Source organism: Amphiura filiformis, chromosome 15, assembly GCF_039555335.1.
Source record: "Amphiura filiformis chromosome 15, Afil_fr2py, whole genome shotgun sequence".
In the NCBI taxonomy this organism is placed as follows: domain Eukaryota; kingdom Metazoa; phylum Echinodermata; class Ophiuroidea; order Amphilepidida; family Amphiuridae; genus Amphiura; species Amphiura filiformis.
The window spans coordinates 21,582,678-21,601,193 of record NC_092642.1 but is presented as its reverse complement, the minus strand read 5'-3'; the positions used below and the strand labels follow the sequence as shown (position 1 = coordinate 21,601,193).

Sequence of the window (18,516 nt, the reverse complement as noted above, 5' to 3'; positions counted from 1 at the left end):
AATAGGCTTCTTTGCAATTTTCATTTTTCGACCTCGTGTTACTTAAACATTCATATCTTTTCTCAGGAGTGTCGAGGGTAGTGATTGAGGTGTCAAAATCATGAGGACAATTTCCCGCATGCGATTATTTAGCAAACGTACAAAATTGGTCGCTAGATTTTAATAGTGGGTAAATTTTGTAACCATAAAGAAACTTATTTTGCGTAGTTTATTACCATTATTTTGTATTAACCATGGAAAATATGACAGTTGTCCAACAATATAAAAAGGCCCAGGGAATATTGTAACAAAAGGGAGTTACAGCTAAGATGGTCCTCAGTACTTTACTTTAAACATGGTAGGACACAACTGGCTGTCACAACTTACATTATAGGCACACAACTAGGTGAAAGTGGCAAGAGAAGGCTTTGTATTAGCTACTGACGGGGTGCGGACATTTGGAGTAGTAAAAAGCAGGAAAGCAAGCAGGCAATTAATTGCCTGAAAACTGGCATCAATAACTTTTGCTTCACATTTTTGTAGCCTTGTATACTACACAAAGACTTTTGCACATACATACTGGATATGTAAGATAGACTATGCTTTAAGATATCCATAAACAAAGCAATAGCTACATTGACTGATCTGACTCTGCAAGGATCAACTTTTTCTGATCCCTCCCCAACCCCCACCGAGTTCCAATAGAATAGACAATTGGGTAACATCCATTTGAAATACTCACTCGAGTTGTGGAAGATGTAGGTAAAGCCATAATACAGGTGGAGTATGGTTTTCAAAATGATTAACCCTGACCAATTACACTTGAAAAACATACTCCCCCTGTGGAAGATATTTCCAAAATCTTCCACATGGGTAGTGTGGATTTCAACTGGAATAGCCCAATTACAGAAACCTAAGCTTATTTCAAAAACTCTCATGACCTCAAATGTAAAGATGATATACATTACAAAATTACATGCATAAATGTTTTGAATAATATTATATAAAAAATAATTTAGATAGTTTGAAAAAATACAATTTGTTTTCAGAAAGTGTCTTCTAACTAAGCAGCACGACCTCACAGCAAGGGCATTGTGATCTAGAGAAATCTCACCACTTCAGTATTTTTTGCGGGCAAGAGGAAGGGGGTGGGGCAAAACTTCTCATGGAAGAGTATTGCAATTGCCTCATCCCCCTATGCCCCCCTCCCCTTGGCTATGTCACTGTTATGTTAGGTCTTAATCAGTAGCAACTATTTAGACAATAATTACTGTGCACCATCTGTTGTGAGATACACATTATTGTTGTGAAAAATTTTGCACACATGGTAGTCATTGCTGTCTCACAATGACTATCATTATAGAAAAACTATTTAATTTGTGTACATTGTGGAATATTCAACTACGCTTGTTATTCCGCGACTAATCATGCTAATACATTGTACACGAGCGTACAACGCTACTCTACGCATCCATATTAACGAGGTTATCTGCGTACAACAGCTTACTACGCACTGCCACGCAAAGAGTATGTTCCACGATGTACACAAATTTAATAATTTTTCTATAGTGTGTGTGTTAATCACCAAACAATCCATTGGATTACACAGCACAACTATGCATATGTCACCTGCACACCTGTTTCATATCTTTACACCTGTCTTAGTTCAATATGCAGTTCAACATTTTTTCATTATGAGGTATTTCAAAAAGTGTGTTTTCCTTTTGTGACAAATGATGGGTTTTCAACTGCAATTTTTGGTTCTCTAATGCAACATATCTTACAAATGGTATCTGGGGCTTTGTTCTTCTTCTCAATGCTTTGCTGCAATGGCACATTTTTTTTCAGCAAAGTGTCAAAATTACTGCTGCATTTGTCTCATCAGGAAAACACACACAAAATATTGGCCTACATACTGGCTAGGTGACCATAACAACTTGCTGTGTTATCAAGCCTGTCTAAATGGGACTTGGGTCTGATTAACATGGGTCTGCACATCTTGCAACATCTAACACAACTGCATACATTTTAGGGAACAAACCAAAAGATCAATGAAGTTCTTTCTTCATAACTTAGCTACTGCCTTTCTCCATATTTGCAATGAACTGGAAGTGGGTAAAAATAACATTGATGTTTTTAAAGAGCATGGGAAAAACAATCACCATATTTAACCTATACCTCTCTATTTTGTTCATAGCCCTTCATCGATTTATCAAGTTCTTTTTACCCTTATACATCAGCATCAAGGAGAACATTGGAGGATCAAAAGCAAGCAAACACACCTTCAAACATTGCTAGCTATAGCATATTAGCACATTGCATTACAGTACCAATGCTTATACTTTAACTATCTTTTTTACTATGTCAAACTTCAAACTGCACATTCATCATTAACTAATGTCAATCAGCTCTGTAGTCATCGTCATCTTCCTACCATACACTTCAATTGTGAGTTCATCCGTGTTCATTTGTGACCGTACATCATGAATGAGCCGTAAATGTCCTAAATTGTATTCCGAGTTACAGTGTAAAATGTGCATGAAGGTTGTATTCATAGGTACCTCAAGTTTCATGATGGATATCGTGTGAAGTCATAAAACAAAATTGACCGGGGCGGAATTTATTGCTCATTCATCGTGTACGGCCACATTTTGTCTTGACCAAGAGAATGCATTTCAGGTAAGATTTATGGAACGGTTCAGAATCACACATTTTTGCATAAAGCAGAGCACAATGAAGTGCAGTGGTGGGTCAAAGGTCAATGACTAGACTCCAGCTCATTCTGCTTCCATCATATCTGTAGTATAACACTCAGACATTGCTTGGAGATTATCCATAGTTTCTTTGAATTCATCCGGTTCTAAGCCTCCCTCAACATATCCATGGAATTTACGTATGTCTAGTCTCTGTGACTGCTTGACTAGCTCGGCGAGTAAATGTCCAGTGGTGGGTGAAGACTGCAAAGAGGTCATCATTGGCACACTTGATACACCTGTATTGGATTTGACAACAACACAATTCCATTAAATGTGATGAATATTGACTACAATGACTGCTTAGTGTGATGCAATCAATGAAGTAAATGTGATTTCAACAACTCTTCCTATCCTTTGTACAGGAGCCAACCGTTGTTAATTTGTCATGAATCCACAGTCCAGTAGCGTATATGTGAACGCAAGGCTATGTGTACGTGTTACGCATGAGCGCGTACAATTCGTCATGCCTGGAACGTATGTTGGCAGTAGCAGCTAAATATTACCGCTTTATTCTTTAGTTTTATTGCCGACATCAACAGAGAAATACCGCGATCTTCTTGTAAGGTTGAGTGGCAATGGCAAAAGGACATTCCGAATGAAATAATCATGTGAATTAGACATCTTTAGCTTGTTTCGTTGTTGAAAGGGATTCAATCATGTTTCACCGTTGTTCATCACCGATTAACAACGATGCGTCCGCGTCGTCTGTGTGGTACACCACACAGAGCGCCGGACGCAGTCTGTGTGGACGCCTACAAAGGATGCTGGACGACACAGATGCATTGTTGTTAATCGGTGATAAACTACGGTGAAACATGATTGAATCCCTAAATCGACTCACCTAGAGTTTGTGACCTTGTTTCATTGCTAAGGTATCCCTCATGCCTGACATTCTCATTGAATATATGCGGATAAGGAGCTACTGTTTTACTGGCTTGATACACACATAGAGCAGAACTGTAATAAACAAACAATAGCAAACATTCAAAACATGTACTAAAGATGAAAAGTTCATAACTACAGAGTACACTCTGTCTACATCCTGTGCTTTAGGGTTATACCAAAATTTCAGCCATCAGATGGAAAGCCTACAAGAGAGACTTTGTGGGTTATAAGAATTAGTGTACACATTTAAGGTTAGCAACTGCTAAACTGTTTATAGCATCTTGCGAATGGTAGTGAGCTTTGGCAAAAATCGTATTGATCATTTCATAGCGAGTGTGTAGAAGAATTCAAATATCACAAATATATTTTTGTAGGTCCTGTGGTTCTTGAGTTATGTTGTAGAGAGGGCTGAAACAACAAAACTTTTGTAAAACGTACATAACTCATTCACAACAAATGAACTTTTGCAAAACATCAAAGTGTTATTTTTCAATAATATATTAATTAGATAATAAAAATCGATATTTTGGCTGCTTGACCAACAATATCTCGTCTACCCTTAAGGAAAGGAAGCCACAGGGGGCCTGAAGGAAACAAAAAACATATTATGTTTTACTGCCTTTCAGTGTCACATCTGATATACCAACCAGACTGTCAACAGCAATATTCCTTAAGAGATCTGGGGCACTGTCCTAAGAGATAAAATAGGGAGTTTTTGATTTCCCTGACGGATGGTTCTGCAACGGTAAAGTTTTTGGTCCTTATGCATCGTCGTCCAAATTCTACAACATGCGAAGAGTCATGGTGACGACAACAACGTTGGGTGTTTTAACATCGCAGAACCATCCGTCATGGAAGTCAAAAACTCTCTAATAAGCTTAAGGCGATGTTACTTACTTAAGAGATCTGGGGTACTGTCCTGAGAGATAAAGACTCAGCATCTCACTTCCAGTCTTACATAATTCTAAATTGTTGGTAGGATGCTTGCCTGGCCTGTGAATGGAAAAGCAGTTTTACAATTCATTGTTACTATAATTCGAGACTGAATTAAAAAGACTAGTTTGCATATTACATCACTGTCAATCAAGCTCATACATTGGTTAGTAGTGTGTAAAAGGAGGTTGATTCATCTGGTGCCATCATCAGAGAAAAGGAATCACAGAAAAAAAGACAAATCACGATACTTTTACAAGGCAAAAAGCAACTTTTATTGACATGGTGCTTTCAGTAAAGAAGTTTCCTATCTTTTGAGAATGTTTGATGGTGCAAAATTAACTGCATGGCATGCTGTTTTATCAGAAATTTTAATCACCACAACTCGTGAACAAATCAGTCTGAGTTAGATTGACAGATGACGTCAAATGCATATTTTTATCTTTAGTTCCTATTATACTAGGAATTATTATTTCCCAAAACATATATATTTTCAGTCTTGTAGACGAATCCAACAAGCCAAGTGATGTTCAGAATTTATTCGGCTATTACTGGGTCCCATCTGCACCAAACTGGTGTTGTGACTGCCCAATTGGGTGAATTTAAGCCACTTAAAAATTAATGTTAATGTGTTGTCTTGTAAACTTTCATCATTCTGTTGTCTATGCGTAACATTGTGATCGAATGCAGTTTAAAATCTCCGGCAAGGATGAACCATTACACATTTCAGGTGGGATGAGCGCGACGGGAAACCAGCTATGGCTGCCAATGAGGTATAGGAATGCATAAAATTGGATTAGTCTATAGGAAACCTGCCAAAACTATTCAAGAATACAGACAGATTAGTTATTTATCTTATAATATGAAGAAATGACTGGGTATCTGGTGTCTCTTTAGCTCCATGGAGACAAGGTCAGATGGGCGATAATTTTATAACTAACTCACAATTTGGATAATGCAAGGATTGACTAACAGCTTAATTGAGTAGGGTAAAGTACACTAAACAATATGCAAATCGGACATACGGTTTCCATAATACATCAATTTATATTTTCTTTGTATCCTACTGTTTTTGTCAATAATCAATATAGTTAATAAGCTAAAAGGACTTGAAAGGCTCATTAATATGTAATTTTTGCCAATATTTTGCTCAAAATCAATGCATAAATATGTTCAGGGTACCTTTATTTTGAATAATTTTGCCCTGAAACTTGGTCAAAGTGTTTCTAATATGTTCTAATGTATTATATAGTGAAGTTGCCCTCTAATTTGCATATTTGCATAATTAATGAGCTAATTTATTTTATAACTTAAATCTAATACTGGAACTAAAATTGGCTACATTGCATCCCAAACCATCAGGCTGTTTCAGGCATCTGATTGATGATGGTGTGATGATAATCTACACCATGATATAACATGACAGCAACTTACACAACTAGTTTATCTTTGGGTATTCCACGTAGTACTACTGATTGAGCAAATGGTACTGCAGACGGATTATGTGTGTACGGAGTAAGAGATCTCCAAGGAACGTTGCCATCCAAACTGTTGAATTCACTAGCTAGAGTGTTGCCTAATTGAAAAGGAAATGGTAGTGATGATTGTAGAGAACCAATCTGATGGGATGAGAGAAGTAAAAAATAGTTTGACATTATTAAAAGAAGTATTTACATATATGATAGTTAAAAAAATACAGATATTTCACACAGAGATATAATTAGATTTTCATTATAATGTGAGACTAAAGATTATTGAACACAAAATGCAAGGTGGTGTCATTGAGGTAAACACTGTTCATATTTTTGATCAGAAAAATGCATCTGAAAGAAAATTAAATATATTTGTATTTTGGTATAGATGAGGTGGCAGGTGATGTCATAGCAGTGCAAAAGGTTCCAGGTTTGAGCCCTGGTGTGGGTGGAAAATGTTCACATGTAAATAATTGTGCTAACTTGAAATTTCCCTGACCAAGGAATTATATAGGTACCTATTAATTTGTATTGGTTTTCCTATATCGTCGTTGGGTAGGAATAACCTCCTTTGTGTCATTGGCATTGAACATGTTTCAAACAAAACCTTCTATGTATCCTCGAGGCAGTTTGATTTTAAGCATGTTCATGGGCCACAACTACATAGAAGGTTTTACCTGCCCAACGACGACATGTTACTTTGGAGCTGATCCTGATTGTGATTGTTACATGTGGGTAGACTATGACACTGCACCTATATTGAGATGCATCCCTGAATGTTATTTTTAAACAAAAATGTTTTATAAGGTGTCTCTTGGGCTACAGTGGTCAGCGAAAATCTGTAAAGTGTGCAGAGGTCTGTGGGTTGGCATCGTAAAATATAAAGCCCAAAATTTATAGGGCCATTGAACAGCGAAATAATCATGTGCTGATCCCTCAAACATATCAATAGAGCTGTCTGATTTTATGTACAAACATTGCTGTCACATCATCTAAAACAACATAAAAATCTATAGAATCTAATATTGCACGGATAGTCTTACCTTTCTGCCCATAGTTGAGAGTGCTTCAGATAGTATATTCACTGTTAGAGGATTTTCTACAGTACGATATGGTAACATCATAGTTTCCAGACTACTGGCTAATATTGCACTGGTATGGTAATTTAGAGATGACTGTAAGGAAACAAATAGGAATATTTAGAAATGTAACAGCTCAAAATCAGTTTCTGTCATATACTCTCCCTGTCTCACCTCACTTACTCTTAAATACATAAAGCACTCCTGAACCATCCTCTTACATATTAATTCACTCAATCACTCACATAATCACTTACACAATGACTCAATCAATAAATTACTTGTATAACCACTCAATCAATAAATCCAACTCACTTACTTGCTCATCAACATTACTCATCCATCCATTTCCTCACTCACTCACTCCCTTACTTGTTCTGCATGACAATCAGGGACACACAACTGAAAACTGAGGACACACAACACAAGGTCACACAACACACATTTATTTTTGACAACCGAGGTTATGAATACCCTCATGGTTAACCATGGTGGATAATCATTTTCAGATAGAGGTGGGTATGCTAGCATAAGTAGCCCCAACCGTTCTGATGTCCCCTCTTGGTTGGAAAGTCCCTGATCGCTAATGATTACAAACACACTCACTCATGCATTCCCTCAAACAATAACTTACTTGCTCATCAAGCTTACTAATAAAATTAATCAATTTTCCAATCAGTTGATCAACCAATCAATCAATGTACAAATTAATTGAAATACAACTTTCTTAAATGGCAGCACTTTGATGCACTTCACATTTATTTATTTCAAAGTGCCTCTGTAATCATCATCACTCTGTAGACTGCAATTTGGTGCCACAAGAATAAAAATGTCAAGTCCTGACCTCACCTGACCCTCATCTGAATATCTTATACATACATTCCTAGGCCCACTACTTACATTGTATGATATATGAGGAAACCCTACTGGTGGTCCTGGCTTTCTCCATAGTGTTCTTGATGCAGAGATTGGTAGAAATAAAGATGAATGACTGGACAACTTTTGAAACGCTAGAGCAGAATTGATGACCCTATGGCTCTCTGCTGCTGGAGTCTGATAAATCAATGGAATAAGATACAACACATTAACATGTTACAAATGGCATATTTTGGTTGGGAGAGGAATTAAAAAAATCAATCAAAAGAAATGAGATGATGATGCATCTACAGTTCTCACAAGGTCCCTTCACACCTGCACCCACCATGTTTATTGTTATGTATGAAAAGAACATGGTCAATGAATGAAATGTTGGTATTTCATGACATTGTTCAATAAGCCCACTTCCTTATTTACGTAGTACATGTGACACATCAGCAAAAAAAATGCAAAGAACTCTGATAAAAAATGCAAAGAACTCAGATAAAACTGTAATATGTGAACCCTGCAAGAGCATTGGACACACACATCAGCTTTCATTGCAAGTGTATTCAATTGTCTCATTTCTTGAGCAAGAAGTAATACACCTGGTTTTTACCTATTACACAACAATAAAATCAATTATCACCAAAATGTGGGAATAGGAGCAATTCGACTGCATCCACCCCAAGGAAAATAGGGTTTAAAAGCATTGGGCGGGCGAATTAAGCAGAGTGCAGTTGGACATATTAAGTTCCACTACGCGCTTGTTTAATTGGCTGCTCAATTCTAGAAATGTACAAATACAAAATATTAAGCATATTATGTGCGAAATAAGTAATACACAAGGCACATGTCTGCCATGCTTAACATTGATCTTTGTACATTTACTTTGTAGATTTACTTTTACATCTGACACACTTTTGTAATTGACTGACCTCTCTAGAGAAGGTGGTAGGAGCCACACCGACAGTCAATATACCCTTGCCGCTATACTCATCCTCAAGATACTCTAGTAAACTACAACCTACACCTGAGAAACCATTGTAGAAGTCTACTAGTACTTGAAAACCCTGTAAAGAGAAAGGGAGATCATTAAAACTAGAATAATACTAACAGTCAAAAATGTTTTTATACTGTAATACAGATTTTGTTGTATCTGCGGCATAGTTGTTCCTATCTATCTCATTAGCACACTGTTGGCAAGTCTTTCACCCATTGCAACTTTGCAAGGTAGTATCATAGCCAGTATAGGTAGTATCATAGCCAGTATAGGTAGTATCATAGCCAGTATTAGAGTGCATAGTTCATTGCATTTTCCAAATAGAGTAGACCATTTTTTCATGGATGGCGCTGTTCTCGGGTGCAGGGTTTTCAAAGTGAGCCTCTAAGGTTGAAGATTAGAGCATTAGAGGGATGATAAATTAAAATGGATCTACTAAAGTAGACTATGAGAAACATGACATGTACTAACCAAATTTGTTATTCCAAGTGTTAGAGGACCTCACATAGAATAAAATGCAGGATCTAATTTATAGCTTCTGACTCATATTTCTGGGATGTGGGATGGGAGGAATACATTTTTGAAAAAGAATTTCATGTTCTCTTTAAATGTTCATTCAAATATTTATTTTGTCTCTTTTAATCTTAAATTTCCAAATATATATAAGATTCCATGCTACTCCTGTTTTGTTTTGTTTATTTGTATTTATTTTTTTTCTTAAAATCCTCCCTAAATACCTTTTGATCAATTCCTAATTACAAGCAAATCATCGGACTCTAACAAGAGGTTTTGTTTTGTTTAGGATGTTAGCTTAAAGGTTCCTCCTGATAGCACTTTTAAACTATCTCCTAACACACATTACAAATCAACAACAACAACAACACCAAAAACAACAACTCCAAGAACAACAACACCAAGAACAAGAACTACAACAACAACAACAACAAAACAACAACAACAACAACAACAACAACAACAACAACAACAACAACAACAACAACAACAACAAAGACAAATACACAAACCTGTAAATGATCACATTCTTCAGCAAAGAAGTGTAGCCTATCTTCAAGGTCATCCTCCATAGATGGTTTCTGCATCAATGTTTTACCTTGGGTGTACAATTCAAAGGGCTCCACATCACTGTGATATAACAAAGAATGATGAGGTTAAAAGCATTGAATAAATGGTAACTGACCGATGGCACAGTTGAAATCCATATACCAGCTATGGAAGACATATATATGCCCTAATCGTTCCCACAGGGAGTGTGAATTTCAAATGGGGTTACCTAAATGGGTAACTCAATTTGAAATTGATACTCCCTGTGTGTGAGATTAAGGTCATGACTCCATAGGGGTGTATGGATTTCAATTGGAACTGCCTAAAGTAATTCTTATGAAATTACCATTACACTCTACAAACAAAATATATATATCATTCAAAATGTAAATCAGACCTACCTGGTATATACACTGAAAATGATACATCAGCTGAACTATACTGCGCCAAAAAGTATCCTAACACTTGAAAAAAATAATCACAAGTTCAAAACTGAACCATATTGGGGTAAATTTGTTTTTTTAATAGATGCACTATCTAATCCGGTACATTATGACACCCCATTGAATCCAATGTGACTTTAAGAAGCAAAGTTTATTTATAAATAAACAAACAAACAAACAAACAAACAAATAAATTAATTAATAAATTAATTAATTAAAGGGCATGTCTATTGCAAAAACAACATCATATCATTGGCAAGCTAATATTATAAGGACAATGAAAATGACTCCTTTTTTGAGAAAATACGATGTTTAAAATTGATATTCCGCAAAAACCAACTTAAGCGGTGAGTTCCTTCGAACGAGACAGATTTGGCCTAGAAAAATGGTGACGTCATGAAATGAGATGTGCCCGCTTCGAGAAAAGGGACTATAAACGCTCTCAATGGACAGAACGTATACTGTTGATGTTCACAGAAAAAAACCCTCTAAAAAGTATTACAAATTTAATGGTTTTTAAACATATGGATAAAATCAGCCGCTTCTTTTTTATATGTTAGTAAATTGTGATATTACAACTCATATGTATATAAATATCATGAGAAATATTAGGCCTAAAAAATAAATAAATAATTTGAGCTTAGAATTTCATCTGAGACTAGCATATAAACCTTGTTAAGTCCACAAACCCATGTAGTTATTATAGTTTCAGTTGGATGAAATATTACAAAGCAAACAATTAGTAACAATACTGTGTGGGCTTTGTTGTTGTAAATGAGAACAATAGTGTAAATGATAGTATAACTCATTGTTGCTAATGTCAAACTTGTCAAAGTGATTGTTATTGTATGATGAGAGCATGGTATAGTGTCCGCTTTATTTACCTACGTCATCAGCCAAACGGGGGGAGAAGGAGAACACATACGCTTCAAGTGGGGGAAGAACACGACGAGGCTGAACTTTACCCACACAATTTCTCCTTTTTCAGGAAAAATACGATAAAAAGATTGCAACAAGTGTCAACTTGTAATGTAATAATTATTCTCTTTGAATAGAGATAAAGTTGTTTTTGCAATAGACCTGACCTTTAATTAATAAATTTCTAAATAAATTTCTTTCTTTCTATCCTTCCTTCCTTCCTTCCTTCTTTCTTTCTTTCGGCCTTTCTTTCTTTCTTTCTTTCGGCCTTTTTTTCGGCCAATGCCAGGCTAAGCCCAATAGTGCTCAGAGGCTACTAAATTCAAGGGATGCCATCCGGATATGATGGGACAGGGATATGGGAAGAGGTCCAATTTTAGATGCAGGAGGAAAACTGGAGCACCCGGAGAAAAACTTGCGAGGACGAGCATGGATCGGCAACCAAACTCACATGCGGCACCACAAGGAATTGAACCCAGGCCACAGTGGCCAGAAGCGAGTGAGAAGACCACTACACTAACCCACCCAACCCGCATGTGTCCCGATCATCAGCATCATCCCTCATTTTTATTCATCAAAACTGAGATTTTGGTATCGGAAGAAAGCTCATATTTTTCTCAATACCACAGTGAAGTTTAACACCCGAGATATGTTTTTTTAGGTCCTATGGGGCATTGTTATACACGTTTCTGCTTCTCATATCAAAACCGGTGCAGCAATGCAATTTGGAAATGTATTGTTTTAATGGTATGCCTCAATCTAAGGTGAAAACAGAACATGTAAAATTGGACCACATGTTACATCTCCACCTATTTACTGGCCAACTCAAAACACATTATATTTGTGAATTTTATTATAAATTGGTCCTTCAATAACTTGCTCAGTAACAAAAATTAAAATAGTATTGCCTAGCCTAATCCATGTCAACCAAAGTATAGTCATAATTACTCTCTCGTGAGAAAACTCTCTAATTACTGACACTGTCTTTGGGTGCATATGACCATATAGATAGTCCGACCACACCACTACACTCTCATCTAGATAGTACATTTTCTTGGGTTTCTGTTCCTTTTTCTCCGCTGCATCTGCAGGATTCTCTTCTGTTTCCATGGTATCAGTATCTTGAGATGATTGATCTTCCTCTTTTGAACTGGCTTGAGTGTATAAAAGCTCCTGTAAAGGTAAATATGAAAGAAGATTTAGCAACATTTTTAAAAAAAACCTGTTTTAAAGAGAGACAGACTTTTCAAATAGGGTCGGTCGCTTTTTAAATTTAAATTTTTAATTATTTTTTAGGCTAAAATATCACTGAAAGCTTGAAAAATCTGGCAAAAATTAAATTTTCAAAACATTTCAAAATATATTTTATATATTAATTTTTTCAGGTCCAATGAGTACAGAAAGTGACTCCTGGAAGCAAAAACACAAAAAACTGTGAAGCCTGTTGCAATAACTGGATCCTATTAAAATTAAATTGGACCCCTTGATTTTTTGTCCTTGCGCTACCCCTGGCTGTGGGGATCTGCTACTCATCCTGCACAATAATCATGGTATCCTAATTCAAACTTTTTATTACTTTAATCAAATACATTTATTTAGCCAAAATAGTATTTTTATATCGTGTATGTTATATCTTACATCTTGTGCATCCAAGTCAGCCAGGAATTCATTCTTGTGCGGTGGAGTTCCTTTGTGTAGTGTCACATCACCCTCCCTGAAAGCAACATAAAAACAAAATCTGCAATGATAAATAACCATACCCTCCTGAACAATTCTAAACAACAAACTAATCGTACCTTGACATAATATAAACAGGAGTATGTTAAGATGAGTCCTGTTTAAATTGTGCCAGTGGTTAACTAATTTTGTAGTGTTGATATGATATGTCTACTGACTTTCTTACACTACAGGTACATGTAGGTTCTGCCCTCAAAATCCCCTTTTTCATGTACTTTTTCTTTTCTGGAAAACCCCTCCCATTTGAAGTTCCAAAGACTTTTAGCAAAATATTCCTCCTAATACACATTATTAGCTTCAAATTTGAGCTCCAAGCACTTCTGAAAATTTTCACCCAAAAAAGCCAAAACAAGTCCCCATTTTTAATTCTGGAGACCCTATTTATATCCTCAAAATCCATTCTGGTACCTGTATTGTTTTAATCTGGGTGTCAAATACCTACCAAAATATTATGTGGTAATGGGCAATAAATAAAGGGCCTGTAAAGTGTGCTGAGGCTTGTGGATCAACGTCTAGGCATTGTGCCTGTGCGTAGCGCACTATAAATCACTGCGCTTTAAAAAAAATAAATAAATATGGCATGCTTAAATCAAAAACTTCTGCACTCCATTTCCAGTACATCATAAAGAGAAGTGAAACGGCGCCGTTTTCCCAATTTCGGCGTCAAAAGGCGCCAATTGGAGTCAAAAGGCGCCAAATGGCGCCACTTGGAGTCACTGGCGCCAAATGTTGGCGTCATTGGATCCATTTTGGCACCAGCGGCGCTATTTTGTCATCAAGGAATTTTTTGGGCGTCATTGGCGCCATTTTGGCGTCATTGGCGCCATTTTGGAGTCATTGGCGCCATTTTGGAGTTTGGCGCCATTTTGGCGTCGGGGTATTTTCTCACAGTACATATGGCGTCAGTGGCGCCAAAATGGTGGTGTGCCAAATCGGCATACTTCGTCAATTCTAACATTGCAATAATAAAATTTAATATTATCTCCTGATGAAAAGGTAACAAAATTTCAGGTCAGGTGTTCAGGTTTACTCCCTTTTACTACTATACTGTGCCAAAATAACTCCCCAATTTCTACTGGATAGTCCCAACTTCCAAGACTGGTAAAAACTGGTAAAAATCTAATGCTTGGTCAATGTTTCTGCAAATCTTCAGAAAATCACTTTTGTGCAATCACGAAAACAGATACAGCTTATAAACAAATGTGAACAATAGGCTATACCAGCTACCACTCTTGTATTTTACATTTTAAGGCATTCAAGAGGGCTTGTAAAATGTACAGAATGTTTGTAGATAAGCAATGTAGTGTTGAACAAAGGATTAGCAGAGTACAGTTACATAATGGGTCACGAAGAACAACTGCCTTTATGATCTCTGATTCTTGGCTATGATTGCATAGGTGAATTACATTGGAAATAGGCTGCATTGTTCTGAGTTTCAAATACTGATGAGTCTTGTGAGCAAATCAAGTTGATGCAATTCAGCTAAAAAGATGTTTGCTTCTGCAGGTTGGTCGTCTGATAAAAATTGCTTTAAAATGTCATAGGCAGCATGTTAGGGGATGGTAATTTACCATTTCCTAAAAAATTGTTTTTTAAAAATGGATCCTAGACGTTTTTATCTAGTTTAAAAATTAAAACAAAAATAATTTTGACCTAATAATTTTTTTGTTACGTTGAACGAAAAAGAAGTGGGCCAAAAAACCCAAATTTGACCTCACATATGAATTTATCAAGTCTTTGCCATTGTAAATATGTATATAATCATATATACTTTAGACCAACAATTTAGCAGTTATGAGGCCCGAAAGTTTCCATAATTCCAAATTTGGATAAATGCTCTAGTCAAGTTTGTGCCTCAAACTCTGAGAATTGTAGTTTTTAAGCTCAAATTTGGGAAGTTTGTGAATTAAGCTCCCCAGCCTATAGTTTGGCCTAATTTTAATTAACTATACCCCCATGTTGAAATTTAAGTTCATGAAGTCCCTATTTTGCCTGAAAATTGGTTCTTAGTACCCTGCACACCCCTACCAAAATATTAGTTGAGTGCCCCCCCCCCCCCTGAAATGTGGAACCAGTGGCCCTGCTTATCGGACAGCATTCAATGAGACTTGTGCACAAGGTGAGATAGAGATTTTGGCCATTGCATGGTCAATTTTGGCAGAAAAGCAGCTTGCTTGCTTGTGAGCTCTTGTGTTACATGGAATGTTTGACTTGGAGTAGGGACTGTGCCACGGTATTGGGCTATTCCAGATATTATCCACAGTCCACACTCTCCCCAAAGATGACATGGTTTAAAATAAAAATTCCTTTAAAAAAGGAATGTGGCGCCCAATGTGAGCTGGACGGAATATGGTGAATTCCATGGTGATTAGATTTGGTATTATAATGATTTTTTTAGGGAAGAGTAGAAGATGATCAAATACGTGAGAAATGCTTCATGGAATGAAGCTTTCGTGTCAATTTGCGATTATGTGGGGTCGGAGTTCTGTTTTGGGAGCCTATTGTAGTGAGGATATTGCTTTGGATATTGAATATTGTTGAATTTTGTTATGCAGGGCCTAGGGTATATGATGGATAACTAGAAGACACAAATAAGTAAGCTTCCCCCTAGTCATCTATACACTCATTCTTGTCACACGACCAATTTCGACAAAGTCATGTAAGCGTAATTTCGTTTTTCACCCGACCTCCGTCCAGAAACAATCCTGAAATGTTGAAAACTTAGGGTGGCGCACTCATGCCAGTTTATCCTAAGGTATACTCTGTGTCTTTTGTAGCCAACCATGTGGCTACGAGAGGCTAGGAAATACTTAAACTAATACAAAACAATCATACCCTCCTTTCATATCAAACAATACCAAGAAATTGACAGGCCTGTTAAATCAAGGGTAAGATCGATCGTTATTCTTCATGAAACGGGCACAGCCCATTTTTATGTTATTAATTCTGCTAAAAATTAATTAATAAATAACAAAATTACGTCATAGAACTCTATTTTAAACAGACAAAATAGCCAGTGGGGTTTCTTTCACTTAACCTTGCTAGGAACCCTTCCCAGCAGTTAGGCATTACAATGAATATTATTTTTGCAAATACACTTCTGACCTTCAACACAGTCATGTCTTCCGAATTTATTCCTTTCTCTGCTGACCAGAACTGATTTTCGTTAATTAATGTTTTTTATCAGAGATAGTCACCACAAAGATACTGAGCTTCTAATATCTTTGGTCACAATCAGTTAGCAGTCGATTCAAGCACATAAAGTCATAAACCAATTAGTGATTTCATGATTGGTCAGTGGTTGTGTTGGTCAACTATAATTAATTGGTGTTGGTTTAAGGATTAGGTGCACCGCGTGCAATCACTATGGACCACAATAAATGACCTCATTCCAGTGGCATATTATCAATAACCTCAATTAAACAATCATAGTGCAAAATTTGACCTTAAGTTGCAAAGTATGAGTTTTGTACTCACATTTTCAAAGGTCATTCAATGAATGCACAAATGTATTGGGGTTAAAGAACTGTGCCCTGATAGATGAGCATGTTGTAGATTCTTCACACTGTAAACAACTAGTTCATGTGCAAACATGTTCAAAACATACATAATTAGAATGGTCAAATGTCACCGTCTATCGGGTTCTAAGAGGCGGTAAACTGGTTTAAACCATACAAAGGTCACGGGTTATTTGGTGTTTTTATAAGTCCATTAATTTTGTATTTTAAACAAAGAATATACACACATCATTTTATCCTGTGCATATCAGAAAACAATAATAAAATAAAATACTAGCATATTGTGGTTTTATTTCTGAGCTGGGCTTAATTTTAGCAAAACAATTAAGGAGTAAATCTAGCAAGAGTGAAATTAGAAGCTTTTCACAAAGTACATGCCTATATGTGGCCCCTCCGTAGAGGGCGCCACAAAAAATAAATGTGGGATTTCCCATGGGTGAATTCACAAAACCATGTGGGATTTCCCAAGGTCCTGATAATATAATAGTGAAAACATTTGTTTAAAAATACATTTCACTTTCAAAATGGGAAGTATATTCATTTGTTTTATTTTTCCAGCCATGGCTTAATTCCGAATTGTCACCTAATTTGGGTGTACTTTGTCTTGGGTCCAATCTCTATCATGGAAAGTTTGCTATATCTTTCTAAATATAATGATTGTTTGTTCTAGATTTGTGTTTTAGCGTTTCATATTTGAAAGAACTAATGTTTAATTGCAACATTTGAAACTACAAACCCAAACTGGGTGCTATGATGTACAAGATTGGGCTACAGTATGCATTTTACCAAGGTAGCAATAGGTATTTCCTTCATGTTGCCAATGCATGACTTTCTTTATTATACTCAAAAACGGATTTTATTATACATGTACTAGAAAGTTGTTTACGTGCATATAGGCTCCTTCACAGTCGGTTTGTGTTGTGTATGTTTACAACTGAGCCACATATAGACTGGGTTGCCGGGACTACCAGACAAAGAATCTGTTTTTTGACTATAATTTGGCCTCCTAGTTTTACTGATAAGATGGCTAATTGATTTGACTATAATTTGGCCTCCTATCAGTTTTACTGATAAGATGGCTAATTGAAAATAAACACTTATTTTGTAAACAGATAATGCTCTGTGGTTATTTATGGATGGAAACTTAGGAAATTGCTATTAATGAAATAATTAATATATTAAACATACATTTTGCTTTGTTAACGATTAAAATCCCTTCACAAATAAGGTTTTTAGAACATTTTGAACAATTTTGCTCTATGAAAAAGGATACAATTGCACCCCTGCTGATCTGACTACTGATAAGCTGTCAACAAGCATTGACAAGTAAAGTGTGACCACTAATTAAACAATAATAATGAGCATTATCTGACCATTCCCCTGATCTGACCAGAGCTGGGTATAAATAGTGCACTACTACCAACACTAATTGATGTTGGGAGTGACACTAGTCGTCGAGGGGGGGGGATACCAGTAATTGGGGTAGATAGTGGCTTTGGTTTTATACATTTTTGGTAATGTAGAGCAACCGGGAATCCCTGGGATTGAGTAATCAGTCTTTTGATTAGGCCAATGAAAGTCGATTTTGAGTTTCCGTCACCGCCCTCACTTCATTTTCTGACCCTCATTTGAATTCATTATTGTGACTATTTTTAATATACTTTTGAATCTCATTAGGGCTAAACATCCATCTTCAAGTGAGTGAGTGGCAAATAACAACACATTTTACATTCGTGTTAGTCATATAACTAAAAAAAAAAAAATAATGAATAATGAAAAAGTTACCTCACTTGTTTTCAGAAATCATGTGACGGAAACTCAAAATTGACTGTTAGTGGCCTTATGATGTGATTGTAACTACCAGTAAACTATACAT

General features: G+C 36.3%; 1 protein-coding gene across 1 annotated transcript in view; it reads right to left on the bottom strand.

Annotated features, from left to right (window-relative positions):
* Window positions 1-215: 215 nt before the first annotated feature.
* LOC140171384 (protein misato homolog 1-like) overlaps window positions 216-18,516 on the bottom strand; it is a 55,321-nt gene continuing 37,020 nt past the window's right edge. Inside the window, exons 4-13 of the mRNA XM_072194629.1 lie at window positions 13,024-13,099; window positions 12,339-12,558; window positions 9,988-10,109; window positions 8,898-9,032; window positions 8,005-8,157; window positions 7,069-7,200; window positions 5,988-6,172; window positions 4,518-4,613; window positions 3,577-3,692; window positions 216-2,971 (exon numbers count right to left, since the gene is read on the bottom strand). Coding sequence (XP_072050730.1) covers window positions 2,757-2,971; window positions 3,577-3,692; window positions 4,518-4,613; window positions 5,988-6,172; window positions 7,069-7,200; window positions 8,005-8,157; window positions 8,898-9,032; window positions 9,988-10,109; window positions 12,339-12,558; window positions 13,024-13,099 — 1,450 coding nt within the window. The 3' untranslated portion in view covers window positions 216-2,756. The remainder of the gene's footprint in view (window positions 2,972-3,576; window positions 3,693-4,517; window positions 4,614-5,987; window positions 6,173-7,068; window positions 7,201-8,004; window positions 8,158-8,897; window positions 9,033-9,987; window positions 10,110-12,338; window positions 12,559-13,023; window positions 13,100-18,516) is intronic.